The sequence below is a fragment of the Diceros bicornis genome, chromosome 17 (genome assembly GCF_020826845.1).
Source record: "Diceros bicornis minor isolate mBicDic1 chromosome 17, mDicBic1.mat.cur, whole genome shotgun sequence".
Classification (NCBI taxonomy): Eukaryota; Metazoa; Chordata; class Mammalia; order Perissodactyla; family Rhinocerotidae; genus Diceros; species Diceros bicornis.
In genome coordinates, this window is record NC_080756.1 from 50,674,988 (window position 1) to 50,697,315 (window position 22,328).

The window sequence follows — 22,328 nt, forward strand, 5'->3', positions numbered from 1 at the left end:
GAAAGCTTATTGTACTTATGGAAGACCATCAGAAGAAATGATATATGCATTGTGAGAATCCTAGGAGAAAAGAAAGAGAAAGAGACAGAAACTATATGTAAACAAATAATGTCTGAAAATTTCTGAAACTTGGTGAGAGAAATGGACATCCATATTCATGATACACAGAGAACACCAAATAAGTTGAATTCGAGAAGGGCTACATCAAAACACATTATAATTAAATAGTTAAAACACAATGGAATACTACTCAGCCATAAGAAACGATGAAATCCAGCCATTTGTGACAACACGGATGGACATTGAGGGTTTTATGCAAAGTGAAATAAGGCAGAGGGACAAGGTCAAATACCATATGATTTCCTTCATTAAGTAGTAGATAACAACAACAATAAACAAACACATAGAGACAGAGATTGGATTGGTGGTTACCAGAGGGGAAGAGGGGAGGGAGGAGGGCGAAAGGGATAATTCGGCACATGTGTGTGTTGATGGGTTGTAATTAGTATTTGGGTGGTGAGCATGAGGTAATCTATGCAGATATAGAAGTATAATGATGTACACCTGAAATTTATACAATGTTATAAACCAATGTTGCTGCAATAAACATAAAATTAAAAAAAAAAAAAGTCCAAGACAGAGACAATTTTGAAAGAAGCAAGAAAAAACAGCATATCACGTACAAGGAAACTCCCATGGGAAGATTTCTCAACGGAAACTTTGCAGGCCAGGAGAGAGTGGGATGATATATTCAAAATATTGAAAGAAATAAACAGTCCACCAAGAATACTATAGAGAGCATCACTGCCCTACAGAAATGAAGGAGAAATAGACTTTCCTGAACAAAGACAAACTGAGGGAGTTCTTCACCACTAGACCTGCCTTACAAGCAATGCTAAAAGGAGTTCTTCAAGAGGAAATAAAAGGATGCTAATTAACATTATAAAAGCATATGAATATACGTGTAAAACTCCCTGGTAAAGATAAATATACAGTCAAAGTCGGATTCTCTAATGATGGTGCATAATTCACTTACAACTCTAGTCTAAAAGTTAAAAGAAAAACATATTAAAAATAACCATGACTATGATTTGTTAATGGATACACAATATAAAAAATATGTAAGATTTGTAACCTCAATAACCTAAAACTTGGGGGGGGGGGGGAATAAGTAAAAGTGTAAAGATTATGTATGCAGTCAAAATTAAGTTGTTATTAGGTTGAAATAGGATGTTATAAATATAAGATATTTTATGTAAGCCTAGTGGTAATTACAATGGAAAAATGTTTAGTAGATGCACAAAAGATTATGATAAAGAAGTCAAAGCATATCGCTGTACAAAGTCATCAAATCATAGAAGAGACAACAAATGAGATGCTAGTAAAAAAGGATCTACGAAACAGTCAGAAAACAACGAACAAAGTGGCACTAGTAAGTTCTTCCTTATCAATAATTGCTATAGATGAAAATGGATTAAATTTTCCAATGAAAAGACATGAAATGGTTGAATGGATAAAAAAAGAAGACCCAATGATATACTGCCTACAAGAGACTCACGTTAGCTTTAAAGACACACATATACTAAAAGTGAAGGGATGGAAAAAGTTATTTCAAGTACATGGAAACCAAAAGAAAGCAGAAGCAGGTATATTTTTATCAGACTAAATAGACTTTAAGCTAAAATTGTTCAAAACTGGCAAAAAATGTCATTGAATAACGATAAATGTGTCAATTTATCAAGAAGATATAACAATTACGAATATTTATGAATCCAACATTAGAGCAACTAAATATATAAGACAATACTACCAGAACCAAAAGTAGAAATAAACAGCAATACCATAACAGTTGAGTTCTTTCATACCCCACTCAACATTAGATCATCCACACAGAAAATCAATAAGCAAGCAGTGTATTTGACAACACTACTGACCAAATGAACCTAACCAATGTGTACAAAACATTCCATCCAACAACATGACAATACATGTTCCTCTTGAGTGCACATAGAACATTTTCTAAAATAGATCATATGATAGGCCACAAACAAGTCTTAGCAAATTTAAAAAGACTGAAATCATGGCAAGTACCTTTTCTGACCACAATGATAATAAAGTAGAAATCAATAGCAAGAGGAAAATTGGAAAATTCACAGATATGTGAAAATTAAACAACACATTGCTAAAGAACAAATGGAATTAAAAATCAAAAGGGAAATAAATCAAAAGGGAAATTAAAAACGTTTTGAGAGAATCAAAATTGAAAACACAGCATATCAAAACTTATGAGAGGCAACAAAAGCAATTCTAAGAGGAAAGTTTATCAGGATAAACACATAGATCAAGAAAAAAGAAAGCTCTTAAATACACAACTTAACTTTAAACCTCAGGGAGCTAGCAAAAGAATAAAAACTAAGCCCAAAGCTAGTGGAAGGAAGGAAATCATAAAGATTAGAGCAGAAATGAATGAAATAGAAAATAGGAAAACAGTAGAAAAATGAAGAAAACTACGATCTGGTTCTTGGAGAAGATAAAACGAAAAACTTTTTCTTAGACTAACCAAAAAAAAAAAAAAATAGAAGACTCAAATAAATAAGATTAAAAATGAAAGTGGAGACATTGCAACTGATTCTACAGAAATACAAAGTACATAAGAAACTACTATGAACAAGTATATGCCAACAAATTGGACAACCCAGAAAAAAATGGATACAACCAAAAATGGTCATCTGTTTTTTAGAAACAGACAACCTACAAAGATTGAATCATGAAGAAATAGAAAATCTGAACAGACCAGTAACAAGTAAGAAGATTGAATCAGTGATCAAAAACCTCCCAACAAAAAAAAAAGCCCAGAACCAGATGATTTCAGTGGTAAATTTTACCAAACATTTAAAAAAGAATTAAGTCCAATCCTTCTCAAACTCCTCGAAAAAATTGAAGGAGAAGGAACACTCTGAATCTTATTTTACAAGGCCAGCATTATCTTGTTACCAAAGACAGATAAGGAGATTGCAAAAAAGAAAACTAGAGGTCAATATCCTTGATAAATATAGATGAAAAAATTCCAAAGAAAATATTAGCTAATCAAATTCATCAGCACCTAAAAGGATCATACCTCATGATCAATGTAAGTCATCCTCAAGATGCAAGGATGGTTCAACATACACAAATTAATAAATATGTTCCATCATATTAATAGAATGAAAGATAAAAGTCATTTGCTTATTATAATAGATCCAGAGAAAGCATTTTACAAAATACAATGCTCTTTCTTGATAAAAACTCTCAACATACTGGATATAGAAGAAATGTACCACATGTAGTAAAGGCCATATATGATAAGCCCCCACCTAACATCATACTCAATGGTGAAAGGTTGAAAGTTTTCCCCTAGATTAGGAATAAGACAAGGGTGCCTACTTTCACCACTCCTATTTAACATAGAACTGGTAGTCCTAGCCAGATCAATCAGGGAAGAAAAAGAAATAAACAGCATCAGGATCAGAAAGGAAAAAGTATTATTGTCTTTATATGTTGATGACATGATGTTGTATATGGAAAATCCGAACGAATCAACCAAAAAACTTTTAGTTCTAATCAACAGTTAGGAGAGTGTAGTATTTAGAAAAGTGGATCATTGCTCAAGCAATGAAATCATATCTGGTACAGAGACTACAATTGGAGGTACTACCTGGCTAAGCTTAAAATAATTCTTGTCATTGTTGAAGATTAATCTGTTTTCTGTACAATCCAAATAAGCAAGTTGAATGAGGATGTTGTGAGAATCACCACCTCTGTATACTTCAAGTCCTTAACGGTGACAGTAATTTTTGAAATTCTTTCAGGAATGCAAGACTGCTTTTGTTTTACTATTTCCTAGATTAAGATAGGTTTAGTGGCTTTCACCTTTTCCACCATAATATCCCTCACTCCGTAAGTCAGGGAAACAACATGGTAATTCTGCTGATGAGTATATCTCTTTCAATTGTGCATTCTGAAGCTGGAGAAATAACCACAGGATGGGTTCAAGGACCCACTGGGCTCACGTGAGACAGATCTGAGCTAAAACTTTATGGATCACCTGACCTCCATAAGCCCCTGTTCTGACTTGTGGGCCATGGTGATGTTCTGATTCTCCTAGAATTAGTGTCAGTTCAGAGCCAGTGTATGGTAATCCCTAAAAGTTCTGATTATTTTCTTTTCCCCAATGCACAGTTATCCTGGTGAAAGGCTATGTGTCTCTTTGGAGAAGGCTGGGAGAAAGATAAACAGTACAAATATTTGGCAGTGTTCTAAGAAAGACCTCAAGGAGACCTGGCCTCCTCTTTATTCAGGGAGTCTGGGTCTATAAACTGGCTCAAGTCTGGGATTTTATTGAGGGGATGACTCTCTCTTTTTATTATTCAGGTTAGACATTTGTTCACTTGACCTGAAATTTTTCTATTTATACAGATCAAGTAAGAATTGACGTGGTTTCTCATATATTTCACTTCTAGGAACACCGTGATCAACTAGCCAATGCCATAGGTCTGCACAAGTCAGATAATTATGACTGCTGCTTTGACTCTGCTGCCTATTATAGGAACTGTGCCCACCTTTCATTTGGCAATTGAGGGCTACCACTTGGCCCTTGCACCCTGGGATCCAATTACTCCCATTGCGTTTAGGTTTCCCAATTCAGTGACTACGGTTCCCATAGTAAGGTCTGGCCTACATGGAAGAGTTATCACAGAGCTCTTCAAGGATGCTGGGACTCCTCTCACAGATATATTTCTCACAGTAGGAGTGAAAGTTGTGTCTTCTGTACCATTCCCATGTGCTTGAGTATGTCTTACACGATAAATCCATGCTAACTTTCCAGTCTCCCTAAGCCTTTGAATTCCTTCCTCTTCATTAAACCAAGGCGAGTCTGGCATTTCCAATTTGTTCACTGTGGGCCACCTTTTGGTTCGTGTTTCAGCCAACAAAGCAACCAACCAAATTATTAGAGCCCTTCCTAACACGCTGAGCTTCAACATCAAATGCTGAATCTCTGCTTTGTGAGCCCACATTAATACATTCAGCCTCATCCAACTTTATGTTCTTTCCACCACTATCCCACACCCTTAGTATCCCTTCTCACACAAGTTTTCTGGATTTCTGTGTATATAAATTAGAAAACTCAAGTATTCTTTTGGAGTATAGCTCATCTCATCATAGGTCACACCCTTAAGGGCCTGCTAGGACTTGAATCTAGTTATACATGGAGAAGCAAAGAGGCGTATTGAGGATGTGTCCTGAGGAGAATCAATATTGTCTTGCATGGCACTGCTTCAGGGGAGGCCATAACAGTTTACTCAGGCAACGTAGGGTTGGTCACCTGAGACAGGAATGGAAAAACTGCTATCTTCAGGGGTAGGGAAGCTGCTACCACTAAAGTTGGAGAGGACACTTGTGCTGTGAGTAAGGAGGCTTCTTCCACTGGCAAAGAAAACTCATCAGAATTTATGGACTCAAGGTCTCCAGCTTCACCATGGTCTTCCTACATGCCTCCATTCCAAATTAACAGCATCTCATTCTCTCCCAATCAATGCCCTCACTTTAACAGTAGATACTCTGTGAGGTTGAGAGTTCAATTTGTGTTGTGATTCAACTAGATGCAGGATGAGATTCTGCGTCAGATTTTCAGCACTCTCAGCCCTGTGGCTGTAAGGGGTAAGGATCTCCTCCAGGGCTCACAGAGAGGCTTTCAGGTTATGTATGCCTTGCTTGAGTGGCTGCTCCGTTGTACATTCCAATCAACATTGCACAAGGATTCCAGTGTCTTCACATCCTCATCAACACTGCCTATTTTCTGTTTTTTTTTTAATTGTTGCCACTTTAATAGGTATGAAGAGTGTAGCTAAAGTCGCAGAATAAGTCAGGAAGCATTTTCTTCTTTCAACATTTTCTGGAAGAATTTGTTTAGGACTGATAATATTTCTTGTTTAATGTTTAGTAGAATTCTCCAGTGAAGCTGTCTGGCCTTGGAGTTTTGTGGGTTTTTTGTTTATGTTTTTTTTTTTTTTTTTTTTTTCCCTGCGGAGAACTTTTTGACTAAAACATCAATTTACTTAATACATATAGGGCTTATTCAGGTTGTCTATTTTTTCTTATGTGAGCTCTGTGAGTTTGTGACTTTTTAAGATTTGCCCTATTTCATCTAAGTTGTTAGGTTTATTGGTATAAAATTGTTCACAATGTTCTCTTATTTTCCTTTGAATGTCTCTAGATCTTTAGTGATGTAACTTCATTCTTGGTTTTGGTAATTTGTGTCTTCTCTCTATTTTTCATGCTCAGTCTGGTTAGACCTTAATCAATTTTATTGATTTTCTCAAGGAACCTTCTTACCAAGTACTCTTTTAAATCTATCTTAATACCTAGGTCTAGTTAATATTAATCCTCACATAATTCTCTAACTTACAAGCATTTTATTTTATTCTTACAAAATAGGTTGAAAGAGAGCTATCCATTCCACGTAATAAAAATTTGAATATCATGAATGGAAACTACCATTAATATATGTATTCCTTCAACAAGATTTCTAAACTATAGCCATCTCACTTCCTTTTTTTTTTTTTTGTTCCTGCTCACATGGGTCATTTACTTTATTTAATTAGACTCGCATTAAAAAACAAGTAACACTGGTATGTGTCCAAAACAATTGTAAATGGGAAAAACTACTGAAATATTTGTGGACAATCTCAAATGTTCCCTGCATTGATTCCCTTCTTTTTATTTATTTATTTATTTTTTAATTTTTTGTTTATTGCAGTAACATTGGTTTATAACATTGTAAAAATTTCAGGTGTGTGGTGATGGGTTGTAATTAGTATTTTGGTGGTGATCACTTCCTTTTTTTTAATGATTAAAATTTTATTTATTTGTTTTGTTTGTGAGGAACATTGGCCCTGAGATAACATCTGTTGCTAATATTCCTCTTTTTTTTTCTTATTGAGGTCATAATAGCTCATAACATTGTGAAATTTCAGTTGTACATTATTATGTGTCAGTCACCCTATAAATGCACCCCTTCATCCCTCGTGCCCACTCCAAACCCCTTCCTTTCTGGTAACTACCAACCTGTTCTCTCTGTCCGTGTGTTAGTTTATCTTCCACATATGAAGGAAATCATATGGTGTTTATTGTTCTCTATCTGGCTTATTTTGCTTAACATAATATCGTCAAGGTCCATCCACGTTGTTGTGAATGGGCCAATTCTGTCTTTTTTATGGCTGAGTAGTATTCCATTGTATATATATACCATATCTTCTTTATCCAATCATCAGTCGATGGACACTTGGGTTGCTTCTGCTTCTTGGCTATAGTGAATAATGCTGCAATGAACATAGGGGTGCATAATTCTCTTTGGATTGTTGATTTCAAGTTCTTTGAATAAATGCACAGTAGTATGATAGCTGGGTCATATTGTATTTCCATTCTTAATTTTTTGAGGAATCTCCATACTGTTTTCCATAGAGACTGCACCAATTTGCATTCCCACCAGCAGTGTATGAGGGTTCCCTTCTCTCCACAACCTCGCCAACATTTATTATTTTTTGTCTCAGTGACTATAACCATTCTAATGGGTGTAAGGTGGTATCTTAGTGTAGTTTTGACTTGCATTTCCCTGATGATTAGTGATGTTGAACATCTTTTCATGTGACTATTGGCTGTGTCTATATCTTCTTTGAAAAAATGTCTTTTCATATACACTGTCGATTTTTTTATTGGGTTTTTTTTGTTATTCTTGTTCAGTTGTGTGAATTCTTTAAGTATTATGGAGATTAACCCCTTTTTGGATATATAATTTTCAAATATTTTCTCCCAACTGGTGGGTTGTCTGTTCATTTTTATCCTGGTTTCTGTTGCCTTACAGAAACTCTTTAGTCTGAGGAAGTCCCACTTGTTTATTTTTTCTTTTGTTTCCCTTGCCCAAGTAGACATGGAATTCAAAATGATTCCTCTAAGACCAATGTCAAAGAGTGTACTGCCTACATTTTCTTCTAGAAGTTTTATAGTTTCAGGTCTAACTTTCAAGTCTTTGATCTATTTTGAGTTAATTTTTCTGTATGGTGAAAGAAAATGGTCTACTTTCATTCATTTGCATGTGGCTATCCAGTTTTCCCAGCACCATTTTTTGAAGAGGCTTTCTTTTCTTCATTGTATATTCTTAGCTCCTTTGTCGAAAATTAGCTGTCCGCAGATGTGTGGTTTTATTTCTGGATTCTCAATGCTGTCCCATTGATCTGTGTGTCTGTTTCTGTACAAGTACCATCCTCTTTTGATTATTATTGCTTTGTAGTATATTTTTAATTCAAGGATTATGATGCCTCCAGCTTTATTCTTTTTTCTCAGGATTGCTTTAGCTTTTGGGGGTCTTTTGTTGCCACATATGAACTTTAGGATTCTTTGTTCTATTTCCATGAGGAATTTCCTTGGGATTTGGGTTGGAATTGCATTGAATCTATAGATGGATTTAGGTGGTATGGACATTTTAACTCTGTTTATTCTTCCAATCCATGTATATGGGGTATCTTTCCATTTCTTTATGTCATCGTCAACTTCTTTTAAGAATGTCTTATAGTTTCCAGTGTATAGCACTTTCACCTCCTTGGTTAAATTTATTCCTAGATATTTTATATTTTTTTGTAGCTATTTTAAATGGGATTGTCTTCTTGACCTCTCTTTCTGTTAGTTCATTATTAGAGTGTAGAAATGCAGCTGATTTTTGTAAGTTGATTTTGTACCTTGCAAATTTGCTGAAGGTGTAGATTATTTCTAATAGTTTTCCAATGGATTCTTTAGGGTTTTCTATATTTAAAATCATGTCATCTGCAAACAGCAAGAGTTTCACTTCTTCATTGCCTATTTGAATTCCTTTTATTCCTTTTGTTGCCTAATTGCTCTGTCCAAAACCTCTGGTACTATGTTGATTAAGAGTGGCAAAAGTGGGCACACTTGTCTTGTTCCTGTTCTCAGAGGGATGGCTATCACGTTTTCCTCATTGAGTATGATGTTGGCTATGGGTTTGTCATATATGGCCTTCATTATGTTGGGGTGCTTTCTTTCTATACCCATTTTATTGAGAGTTGTTATCATAAATGGATGTTGCAACTTTTCAAATGTTTTCTCTGCATCCATTGAGATGGTCATGTGGTTTTTATTCCTCATTTTGTTAATGTAGTGTATCACATTGATTGATTTGTTGTTGGATGTTGAACCATCTCGGTGTCCCTTGTATAAATCCCAATTGGTCGTGATGTATGGTCTTTTAAAATTATTGCTGTATTTTGTTTGCCAATATTTTGTTGAGGATTTTTGCATCTATGTTTAGCAGTGATATTGGCCTCTAATTTTCCTTGTTTGTATTCTCATTGTGTGGCTTTAATATCAGGGTGATGTTGGCCTCATAGAACGTGTAAGGAAGTGTTCCATATTCCTCTATTGTGTGGAAAAGTTTGAGAAGAATAGGTATTAAATCTTCTTTGAATGTTTGGTAAAATTCTCCAGAGAAGCCGTCTATTCCTAGACTTTTATTTTTTGGGAGGTTTTTGATTACTGTTTCCATCTCTTGACTTGTGATTGTCTATTCAGATTCTCTATTTCTTCTTGATTCGGTTTTGGGAGGTTGTATGAGTATAAGAATTTATCCAATTCTTCTAGATTGCCCAATTTGTTCGCATATAGTTTTTCACAGTGTTCTCTTATAATCCTTTGTATTTCTGTGGGATACATTATAATTTCTCTTCTTTCATTTCTGATTTTATTTATTTGAGCCTTCTCTCTTTTTTTCTTAGTGAGTCTGCTTAAGGGTTTGTCATTTTTGTTTATCTTTTCAAAGAACCAGCTCTTAGTTTTGTTGATCTTTTCTATTGTTTTTTGGTTTCAATTTCATTTATTTCTGCTCTAATTTTTATTATTTCGCTCCTTCTGTTGACTTTGGGCTTTGTTTGTTCTTCTTTTTCTAATTCTGTTAGGTGTAATTTAGGATTGCTAATTTGAGATTTTTCTTGTTTGTTAAGGGGGGCTTGTTTTGCTATGCATGTCCTTGTAGGGCTGCTCTTGCTGCATCCCATATGAGTTGGTATGGCGTATTTTCATTTTCATTTGTCTCCAGATATTTTTTAATTTCTCCTTTAATTTCTTCAATGGTCCATTTGTTGTTCAATATCATGTTTGTCTCCAAACCTTTATTACTTTCCCAGTTTTCTTCTTGTAGTTGATTTCTAGTTTCATAGCATTATGGTCAGAAAAAATGCTTGTTATGATTTCAGTCTTAAATTTATAGAGGCTTACCTTGATCTCAACATATGCTCTATTCTTGAGAATGTTCCATGTGGGCTTGAGAAGAATGTGTATCCTGCTGTTTTGGGATGTACTGCTCTATGTATGTCTGTCAAGTATATCTGGTCTAGTTTTTTGCTTAAATACACTATTTCCTTGTTGATTTTATGTCTGGATAATCTATCCATTGATGTAAGTGGAGTGTTAAGGTCTCCTACTATTATTGTATTGTTTTTAATATCTCCTTATTGGTTTGTTAATAGTTGCTTTACGTACTTTGGTGCTCCTGTGTTGGGTGCATATATATTTATAAGTGTTATGTCTTCTTGGTGGAATGTCCCTTTTACCATTATGTCTTGCCCATCTTTGTCTTGCACTACCTGTTTTATCTTGAAGTCTACTTTGTCTAAGTATGACAACACCTGCTTTCTTTTGTTTTCTATTAGCTTGGAGTTTTCTCTTCCATCCCCTCACTTTGAACCTGTGTTTGTCTTCAGAGCTGAGATGTCTTTCTTAAAGGCATCATATTGTTTTGTCTTGTTTTTAATCTATCCTCTCACTCTGTGTCTTTTGATTAGAGAATTCAATCTATTTACATTTAGAGTGATTATTGATTTATGTGGGCTTAATGCTGCCATTTTATTGCTCATTTTCCAGTTTTTCTGTGTTCCATTATTTATCATCCTCTGTGTTTCAGGCTACCAATTCAGTTTGGTAGTTCTCTGTGAAGGTTTTCTTAGTTTTCTCTTTATTTATCATTTGTGTCTTTGTTCTGGTTATCTCTTTAGTCGTTACCATGAGGTTTGTATAAAAAATCTCATAGATGAGATAGTCCATTTTCTGATAGCCTCTTATTTCCTTAGACCGGTCAATTCCATCTCTTACCTCTTCCCCCTCTGAGTTATTATTGTCACAGCTTATTCCATCTTGTATTGTGAGTTCATGGTGAAAATTATGAGATTATATTTATTTTTGGTGTTTTCCTTCCCTCTATCTTTGATGTTATAATTGTTCACTAACCTTTTCTGATAGAGAGCTACAGTTTTTCTGATTTTGTATACCTATTTTTCTCCTTGCTCAAGGCTTTGTATCTCCATGTCCTTGTTTTTGTTTTTTCTGGTATGAGGGCCTTATTGAGCATTTCTTTTGGGGGCGGGGGTGAGCCTTGTAGGAATGAAGTCTCTTAGCTTTTGTTTATCTGGAAAGTTTTTATTTCTCTATCATATCTGAAGGATATTTTCACTAGATAGAGTACTTTTGGCTGAATTTTTTTGTCTTTCAGAATTTTGAATATATCATTCTACTCTCTCTTAGGCTGTAAGTTTGCTGCTGAGAAATCTGCTGAAAGCCTGATAGACAATCCTTTGTAAGTTATTTTCTTCTCCCTTGCTGCACTTAATATTTTTTTCTTTGTCATTGACTTTTGCCGTATTTACTAATATATACCTTGGAGAAGGTCTTTTTACATTGATATAATTGGGAGTTCTAATAACTTCTTTCACTTGTATTTCCAGCACTTTACGAAGGTTTGGGAAGTTCTCAGCGATTATTACTTTTTTTTTTTTTTTTGGTGAGGAAGATTAGCCCTGAACTGACATCTGATGCCAATCCCCCTCTTTTTGCTGCAGAAGATTGGGTGGGGATAGCATCCGTGCCTATCTTCCTCTACTTTATATGGGATGCTGCCACAACATGGCTTTACAGGTGGTGTGTTGGTGCACGCCCGGGATCCAAACCTGTGAACCTCAGGCACCAGAGTGGAGCATGTGCGCTTAACTGCTAAGCCACTGGGCTGGCAACCGGCTATTATTACTCTGAAAAGCTTTCTGCTCCACTTGCCTTCTCTTCTCCCTCTGGAATTCCTGCAGCCCTTATGTTGCTTTCCTAATCGAGTTGGATCTTTCCCAGAGCATTTGTCCATTTCTTTTCAGTCTTAATTCTCTCTCTTCCTCCATCTGAAGCATTTCTATATTTCTATCCTCCAGATTGCTGAGTCTCTCCTCCATAATGTCAAGTCTTTTTTTCAGGGAACCCGGATTTTTCTTTATCTCATCCATTTTGTTTTTCATTTCCAAAATTTCTGATTGGAGTTTCTTTTTAGTTTTAATCTCTTTTGTGAAGAAATTCCTGTTTTCATTGAACTTTATATCTGTATTTTTTTGTAACTCGTTGAATTTTTTTCTGATAACTATTTTGAATTCTCTGTCATTTAGATTATAAATTTCTGTGCATTCGAGATTTATTTCTGGGTGCTTGCCATTTTCCTTCTTTTCTGAGTATTAATATATTTTTTCATACTGTTTGATAGTGTGGATTTGTACCTCCATGTAGTAATAGTGTCTGGTCACAGATTCCACCTGCCACCACTGGGTGGGGGTCAAGAGCTGTGTATTCTGAGCCCACAACAATTTCTGGCTTGCTTGCTCACAGCTGCTTCTTTTCTAGAGCACACACGCATGTGTGCTCTGGTCAACTGGCTGAGCTGGAGTGCTGGGTTGGGGAAGGGGAACTTTCTTTCACATGTATGATCTCAGGGACGTTCTCACTCTTCTCTCTCTATCTGCTCCCCCAGGGTGCTGGCTTGATGATAGCTTAGTCACCTCTGTTTGTGGCTTTCCCACGGGCTGTGAGGGAACCTAGAGAGTAAAGGTGTTCCTGCTGAGGGCTTCCACTCCCCCCCTTCTCTCAGAGCTGTGTGCATGGTCCCATGCACAGGGTCACTGCCATTGGGGGAGGAAGAGGAGATCCCCTTACCTCTTTCCACTTCCTCCAGAGGTTCAGCATCTCCATCTTCAGATGTACGGCTGCATGGGTCACTCAGACATCTTTTGTGTTGTGTGAATGTCCCTCTGTTGGTATATGAGTGTCCATTTTGTTCTATATTGGGGGAGAGTCTAAGGGACGAGCTCACTCCACCATGATGCTGATGTCACTCTCTCAAAATTCTTACTTATAACACTACTTCACAGAACTATTTTCCCTTTTAACTTGTGAATAGACTTTATCCCTTAATGTCACAGAGCCCAAACAGAAAACTGAAATACTTTTTTTGCCATTATTTTTTCATGCTAACTTATTTCCTGAGATGGCCCTCTCATTTAGTTACCTGGACATTGGAGGAAGGATGGTTACTCTCTGATGGACTGTTGGAGGCCAGTTTGGACAATATAGAGGATTTTAACTTTAGAACATTAGAATAGCTTTTATTGTAAAGACAAGAAAGACAAATGAGGCAGTTAATTAGGGGAACAGGAAACCTCAAACAAGAGGTCTTTTGAGTTTTTACTCTAAGAGCCAACACATTTAATATCACTCAGTGGCATAATGGTTATGCATTAGGACAAATCATTATGGAAATAGGTACCTGGACAGGTGAAGTTACTCCTCACAATAGAGTGATGCAGACCATCTTTCCCTGGGAGCTGGTGGTTATTCCAGACACCCTTTACTTCAGCTTAGGACAGGAAGAACAGCGTGCTGCTGTGAAGTGATAAGCCACTAAGGTTTGAAGGTGTGACCAGAAAGCTTGAAGATGTGACTAGAAGCTGTGTCTTAATCTTCTAGTCAAAAAAGTTAATATTGTCAGGAAGGGATGGGTAAAATGTGTGGTTTCCCAAATGAAAAAAGGCTTTGCAGCAAAGCAGCCAGAAATAAATACATGAATGCTTTATTTAGTCGTATTGCATATGTGTATGTGTCTTTTGCAAAGAAGTGAAATCGGAAGACCAAGTTCAGGAGCATTCAAAACATTCGTAAAATTTCTCATCTTTCTGTTTTATTAACAGTTGTTGGGATAGATGAAGTTTGGTGCTTCCAATTTTGTGCTTCACGGATCAGAGGACCACGCTAGGAGTTTCAGTTAGTCCCATCTGAAGTTACTGCTGCTATCTTCTGATGCTGGTTGTCTTCTCACTTAAGAAGAAATTTGTCTTTTCTAGAAATTCAGAGCTTAGTAATAAAAAGAAACCAGAGCTTAGAGGGAACAGCTATACAATATGGCTTTACAATCATCAGTTTCATTAAACCTCTTTCTAAAACTAAAAAATCCAGATTTTGTAGTCAATTTCTCTTAACTTGAACATGTTCATCAACTGTACATGTAGGTATCATATCTCTTCTAAGTGCTGCGGTTATAACAATGAACAAGACAGATGCACTCAGCCTGTGGAATTTATACAGAGGAGAGACAACTACCTAAGTGTAAAAATGCATTCTGTACCTGTCTAGCTTCCATCATGAGAACTGTCTACCCTCCACCAGATATAGGGGTGTAAATACCAACAAAAAAAAGCTCAACATTACCAATATCTCCATGGGGAAGCAAGATGTAAATAACAGGATCTGAGGTTACAGAATGGCTTTTCTAGAGAGGTAGTGGTGTGCTGCCACATGTTTCCCTGCTCCTAGATTATAGTAATGTGCGTCCTCTCCCCCATACACACATGCTTTCCTCCAAACATCTGCACTCCACACCTGACGTGTTAGGATGGAGAACCTAGTTCAGTGTATCAGGATTTCTAGGTTGCAGTCCTTGCTCTTCTACTATTTATAGTACTGTGGGAGAGTGATAAAAAATGAACAGTTACCTATTTTGAAGTCTAAGAAATCCTATCTGAAGTGATAGTCTCATTGAATTCTTCCAAGTCTGTGAAGTGAGTGATATTCTTGTTGAACACATATAAATTTTTACAGCTAGGAAGAATTTGATACTTGGACCTCAAATAATAATATTTAACATTTAATGAGTGCCTACTATATATGTTCCAGGTCTGGTTAGGCACTTTATATACCCTATCTCATATTAAATATTAATATTAATTAATTTATTACTAATTTAAATGTTATTAAAGTATTATCCCTATTTTACTGTGGAGAATCCAAGGTATGGGGAAGTGAAGGGACTTGCTGCAAGACGCACATAGAAGCTAGAGCTGGAATTTCAAGCCAGATCTGCCTGGTTCTAGAATTCATGATTTGTGGCAGAGGTTTGTTGAAAATCCAGGCCCTTTAGAATCTATAGTCCATTTGTGCTCTGTGTATTCAGTCAGACTTGATTTTAAACATGGGTCAAGAATTAGCAATAATGTGTCCTTTGGCAAGTCAATTAATCTCTTAACATTAATTTCTTCGTTTGTAAAATGGGGACAATAATAAACAGCAGTCAGTGTTGAGAGGTTTCAGTATGGTTACACACACAGTAGGTCCTCCAATAAATGATAGTGTCTCTCTCTGCCACCTTTCGGCAACCATTACTCTTTCTCCCACCCCTACACTCTATGTTCTCTCAGCAGAGCTTCTTTTATTTCTTCATTTTTGGCATTGGGTTAGAGGGCTGGGATCTCTCTTCTGTTTTGAGATTGACAAAGCCATTCCGGGATTAGAGTAAAGAGAAGAAAATGCCCAGCAACAAGTATTCCTGAAGTGTCCAGACTCCACTCATGAAACTTTGCTTATATAATTGAATTAAATTAGTCTCTCAGAGGTATTTCAGCAGACTCCCTGCACATGGTGACAAGTGGCAGACTTCAGTGGTGATTCAGAGATTAAGGACTTCATCGGGGAACAGAAGTAGGCCAGTGAGGGCAAACAACAGGCAGACAACTAGACTGGGTCATAGTGGTGAGAACACTCAGTAGACCGTGTCTGTAAAGTAGTTGGGAGGAGAGGTGGAGCCATGAGCACACTGAAGAATCGGGAAAGCCTTCTAAAGTGTGATGCTTTAGTTGTGGCTAGAGGTGGCTAAGAGAAAAGAATAAACAAGGAATTTCGTCAGGCCTGGTGAATTAGGGATGGGTTCGCCTCTGCATAATCAATTTCCCCTTGTGTCCCACACCTCACTCCTCTTCCTCCATGCTCCATATTAACCACTGTCATTTGATTTGAAGAGCAATTTAAATGGGCCTCACAAAGCTATATGTTAGAAGATCGACAAAACCGGTCTCAAATGGAAGCGAACTTCAATGAGTGATTTGGGTGTACTCTAGCAGAGTCTGGCTCATAGAAACAGAGTTCTAGAAATGAATTTCTTTTAGCTGGAAGGATGTAGATCTTCATGAAGTAAGATTTGTACGCAAAACTCAAGGAGAGGAATAATTCACTAGTATCTTTCAGAAATCAATAGTGAACATTTTCATACCCAACTTAGTGATATATAAATGAGAACAACATTTTGGAGGGCATTTGATAATATGTGTCAAAGTTCTTCATTGTATATACGCTTTCACCCCATAATTTCACGTTTAAAAAATTTTCCTAAGAAAATATTCAAAAGTACAGGTTAAATACCTTTTATACTAGCAAAAAATTGGCAACAACCTAAATGTCCCACAGTAGGAGATTGCCTAAATAAATTATGGTATAATCCATATAGATAATAACTATATACGGTTTTAAAATCACATTTTAGATAAATATTTTTTAAGTGAAGAAATTCTTATTATTAAAAAATCACAGGTCAAAAATACTGTGTATGGAATGACAACAACTTTGGCAGTAAACCTAATGCATGGATAAAAACCTAGAAGAATATACACCAACATTTTAATAGTGGAGTTATGGATGTTTTAAAATAATTTCTAAAATACATTTATCTGCATAAACATAAATGGAAAAAAGAAATAATCTTTTTTCAAATAGCAACATATAAAAGAAAGTTTCTAACAGGTTATTTAAGAGGCAAAGTATCTAGTAATAATATTTGTTATGTATATGTATATATATACATTTATACATATACATTTTAATCATTTGTTTTTACTAGTAGTTTCTTTTAAGTATGCTAGGTTTGTTAAAGATATTAGTTTTTGTTTTCTCCAAAGTTGTGTTCCTTTATCTTTTCAGTCCTCAAATAGAGATTTTGAATGTTATTTTGCAAAGAGTATTAAGTGGTTGTTTAGTTGAAATGGAGGAAGATGTAACTCATGACCATTTTTCCTTTCCCGTCAACCTCAGCTTTTATCATACAATTTCCTTTTACCACTTTGGTCAAGAGGAGGGGCAGAACATTTTGAGTTGTAGTACCACTCAGAGACAATTCATTTCTGCCTTCGTCTTGCAGCCTCTCACGCACCCAAGGGATCCAGGATTGGAAAAGCCAAGTTCTCCCATCTTGTTTTTGGGTCAGCTTCCTCCACTTGCTTCACTGCATAGCACAGACACAGGTAACATCTGCTTTCATTCCTCCAGATCTTTGTACCTGATTATACTATTAGTCCTACTTATAAAGGAAATATCCTAGAAATATGGCATTTTGTTACAGATGACTTGGCATGAACATGAGATTGATGGGGAAGCATTTTCTCTTGATTTCTTTAGGGCTGCATTAACTCGGAAGGATGTGAAAACCGTAGTTCAGCATTCACGGAAAGTTATTTTCTTTTTTTCAAGATGCTACGATTTTTGTGTTACCTAAATGAAGAGGGATTTGGGGGCTTAATTACTTTTTATTTGGGTCTAATGATTTACATATTATCTATCATTCTTAAATGGTTCTGTAATAGAAAAACTCCTTTTCCTTAGGAAATTAGAGAAAATGTGCATAATTAAGTTTAGAAAATTTTATAAATTAAAAAGTTTTAAAAGAATATAGTTACATGTGTAATTTGTTTTCTATATTTCTTCTTTTGTAGATATCATCTTTTCATACTGATTAATATAGGCAGCAAGGTAAATTTTAAATATTTACTGTTTAAAAATTTTTTCGATATTAATATTTTTAATAGATTGAATTCTTTATGGATATTAACTAATTACTGCCCACTGACAAATTTATTTTCACATAGGCTTCTCTGCCAACATCATACACTAGAAGATTATTTCTAAATTTTAATATGTTTGAGTCATTTGGGATTAAAAATACAAGTGTCTAGGCTCCAACCTAAGCGATTTTTATTCAGCACCTCTTGCGTGGGGCACTAGAATCTGGAGTCCTAACCAGTCTGCAATGTTAACCCTCAATAATTCTTTCGCAGATGGTGTATGGGATACACTTTGGGAAACACTGTGGTAGAGTCACGTAGTTGAAAAGAATGCAAGAAGTTTTTAAATTTATATGTAGATCTGAACCTGTATATTGTTGTTTTAAGTCAAAATATTTATATTTTTTCGGAATTTCAAAAATACAATTTTTGTTTTTTGAATTGATAGTTTTAAAAGTGTCTCAGTAATTTGGGATGGTACCAATTTTAACATGCTTAACGTTTGTATATGTATGGTGAACAATTTGAGCTATATTGGCTGGGTGAATAGGACTCAGCCTATTCAATCTACTGGTAGATTTTTACAAAATTCTTTCCGTATTTTCTAATAATTATGGCAGTAATCACAAGGAGTATAAGTGACTTTATCAGAGATATTTCAAACTTTTCCATTTCTTACAGACATCAATCTCAGTCTATGTGTTTTACACACTTAAAGGAGTTAATAAACATACACGCATATACATACAAATAGACACACATGCCTCTTATTCCTGGTATGTTCCTATAGACTGACATTTTAATTTCTCTTTAGACAGAAAACATCCTGTTGCAAAGTTTTAATGCATAACATATTTCTCTTCTTACTCTAGACATGAGCAATCAGGAAGTGATTTATTCCTCCTTGAGGGTTCTTCAGTCTCCTTCAGAGTCACAAAATAGGTCAAGGCCTGGTGCTACTCAAAGACATGGGAAAACTGATGACAAAGGTATATGTTTTAAGCATCTAGATTCACCTGTCTCTAATGGATTGTCAAACTTTAGACTTTTAAAAAAAGTGTTCCTATCTGTATTTCAGGTTCTCAGATGGTAATATGAAATCATAATTGTGTAGACTAGTAGAACAAGTCTTTTTTCTTTCAAGTTTGTGATAATGCAGAAATTAGTGAATTCTTTTAAATTTGAGATGGTAATAGAATGTTTTCATCCAAATTTGTTTAAGAGGAATTCGTGAGGCCTTTAAAATAAAGCACAGCCTAGAGTCTCAAGAAAAGATTGCATCTTCCGGAGAAATAAAAGTCTTAGAAATGAGAAATGAAAAATATGCATTAGATACAATACTTTTTTCTAGAAAAAAAGTATTTTAGATGTCTTAAATATTTACCAAACCTTGATGGCAATGAAGAAGCAAAAATATTCAAATCAAAAGGAGCATTCTGATTTTACTATTCTCTCTGTCTCCCCTCAAATATTGTCACAAAACGCTAAACTGAGAATAACTGTCACTTGTTTAATTTAGTGACAGAGATACAACTTTTAGATACTGAGGACTGCAAAAGCAGGAGGATAAATATAGTATTAACTAAAGAAAAATAGAATTCATGAAAAAGAAAGGGGAGCTGATTTCTGGAAACTCACTTAAGGTTGAACCCCAATCACTTTTGCAGCTTTAGAATATCCACTATTGGCCACAAACTTCTCAAGAATATTGACTGCTTGGGCCTTCCTCTTCATGATTAATCCAGATCACAGGAAGGAGTATACATGTCAGGGTGGATTTTCATAAATGTGTATTGTGTCTACTGCCATCTGTGTTTTTGTCAGGGATGTACTTCAAAATCCTATAGGACTGTTCTTGTGTGTAGGATTTCTACAATGGGTGTATGTCTGTCAGAAATCTGAAACTTTAAAAGTTTAATTATGAGATCACAAATTAAAATCCATTTGTATGATATATTTTTGTAAAATTTTTAGAGAAGATTGTCTTTTTGTTCCAAATGGTGTCCTAGGTTAAGGTTAGTAGCAGGCGAGGCTCTATTCCTAATGATTATTTTATTTGTTCTTTATTTAAAGAGTTTTCAGTGCACTGGCATCTCATTGCAGTGATTCTTGGGATCCTCTGTTTACTTCTTTTGGTGACAGCCACAGTGTTGGGGACAAAGTGTGAGTAACTGAAATATCTCCTTCAAGTCTGAGTGACAGCAAGAACCACTAATTGTGCAGATATTAACCATGCTCCTACAATTGTGCCTTGGCTGTATTTGGGGAATACCTAAGGTGGCTCTTTTTTAGTGATTTTTCCTCAGACACATCACAATGTCATTTTCATTTTATGTACCTATCACAATGACTGTATCTGTAATGAGCTGTCTCATTCTGTATAATACACGGTAACAATCCTTCTGATAAAGAGTTAGTAATATTCTACCTTCCGAGTCTAGATCGCTGTAAATTTTAGATAGACATTCTTTAAGAAACAACTATTCAGGGCCCGCCCTGTGGCTTAGCCGTTAAGTGCGCGCGCTCTGCTGCTCGCGGCCCTGGTTCGGATCTCGGGCGCGCACCGACGCACTGCTTCTCCTGTCATGCTGAGGCCGCGTCCCACATACAGCAACTAGAAGGATGTGCAGCTATGACATACAACTATCTACTGGGGCTTTGGGGGAAATAAAAAAAAATTAAAAAAAAAAAGAAACAACTATTCAAAAGAAATTATGACTTTCTCTTGATTTTTCTTAAGTATACAATGAAGAAATGGTTTAGTAAAAAGAGTGATTTTTTTTTTTTTTTTTTTTTTTGTGAGGAGATCAGCCCTGAGCTAACATCCGCCAATCCTCCTCTTTTTTTGCTGAGGAAGACGGCCCTGGGCTAACATCCGTGCCCATCTTCCTCCACTTTATATGGGACGCCGCCACAGCATGGCTTACCAAGCAGTGCGTCGGTGCACGCCCGGGATCCGAACCAGCGAACCCTGGGCCGCCGCAGCGGATCGCGCGCACTTAACCGCTTGCGCCACCGGGCCGGCCCCAAAAGAGTGATTTTATACATGGATGTTAGATGATCTTGAATTCAACCTTTATCTTTTATTTGAATTCCTTGACATCTTTAGCGAAAATCACTAATATGACACACTCAGATAAAATTACGTATTTGGATCTTCCTCTCTTTTCTCCTATGGATATTTCATCTACTCCGATAATAATGGTGCCATTTCTTCATGTTGTTAGTGTAGATTTTCATACTCAGAAGATGTGTTGCTAAATGTTCATTGATTGATTTTCACTTTGGTGCCTATTTGTGAACAATGTGCTGTTAAAAAGAAACTAAAGTGAATGGGAAGGTGTTACCATTATAATTTTATCCAGATACCTTATTTTATTTATTCTATGCTTAAGTTGCTAATAGTGAGAAATTTGATGTTTCTATTTCTGTGGTCATTTTATTGAGGTGTTACTTTCTAAATGTCAAATTGCTAATTAATATAATGATATGGATTGGTTATCAAAGTGAGACTTTTTCTCTTGTATTAAATTTCAACATTTAAGCATTGTGAATTCTTTTTTGTATTATATCTATGTTATTATTTTAGTTTTACAGTGTATTCGAGAAAAACACCAACAGGAGGAAATTCTACGAAATCTCAGTCAAAATTGCCACAATATACAAAATGCTGCCTACTTAAAGGAGCAGCTTTTGAATAAGACTTTAGAATATGACATTCTCGAAAATGAAACCCTTCAGCAGAAAAAGAAACTGGACTCACTCTTTATAGAAAAGAAGAGATGTCATAGAAAACAGGAGAGCTTTTCAAAGTCTCTGCAAAATACAGGTATTTTGGATACAGGAGGAAATCTTGAATGAAAGGTTGCATGTCTTTTCTATATTTTTTCCCCTTCAAGAAATTTTGAGGCCGGGCCGGCCCGTGGCTTAGAGGTTAGGTGCGCGCGCTCCGCTGCTGGCGGCCCGGGTTCGGATCCGGGCGCACACGGACGCACCGCTTCTCCGGCCATGCTGAGGCCGCGTCCCACATACAGCAACTAGAAGGATGTGCAGCTATGACACACAACTATCTACTGGGGCTTTGGGGGGAAAATAAATAAATAAAGAAAGAAACTTTGAGGCCTAACAAACAGCCTTATGATATATGCTAGTGGTCTACGTCTACTGGACAACTTTACACTGTGCTTGTTAGAAGGAGTATGGGTATCTGGGTTTACTGGTTTCAAATATGGGATTAAGACCCCAGAATTCATGTTTGGATTAGTAGAGCCCTATGTTTCCAGAAACTCAGTGGTGGTTCATGCATTCCTACTGATCCCAGAG

The 22,328-nt window shown here is 36.1% G+C and overlaps 2 protein-coding genes across 5 annotated transcripts in view; both read left to right on the top strand.

Moving 5' to 3' along the window:
• Nucleotides 1–22,328, top strand: part of LOC131416326 (killer cell lectin-like receptor 2) — a 229,024-nt gene that overhangs the window by 183,744 nt on the left and 22,952 nt on the right. The window lies entirely within an intron of this gene.
• The window catches only part of LOC131416327 (T-cell surface glycoprotein YE1/48-like), a 116,094-nt gene that overhangs the window by 82,802 nt on the left and 10,964 nt on the right, over nucleotides 1–22,328 (top strand). Inside the window, exons 1-5 of one of the 2 annotated variants that reach the window (XM_058558795.1) lie at nucleotides 17,370–17,468; nucleotides 17,937–17,973; nucleotides 18,878–18,994; nucleotides 20,079–20,168; nucleotides 21,595–21,834. In XM_058558795.1, the coding sequence (XP_058414778.1) occupies nucleotides 18,880–18,994; nucleotides 20,079–20,168; nucleotides 21,595–21,834 (445 nt within the window). In that variant the 5' untranslated portion in view covers nucleotides 17,370–17,468; nucleotides 17,937–17,973; nucleotides 18,878–18,879. Of the gene's footprint in view, nucleotides 1–17,369; nucleotides 17,469–17,936; nucleotides 17,974–18,877; nucleotides 18,995–20,078; nucleotides 20,169–21,594; nucleotides 21,835–22,328 lie in introns of those variants that run through there. The other variant, XM_058558794.1, reaches the window with a different exon arrangement.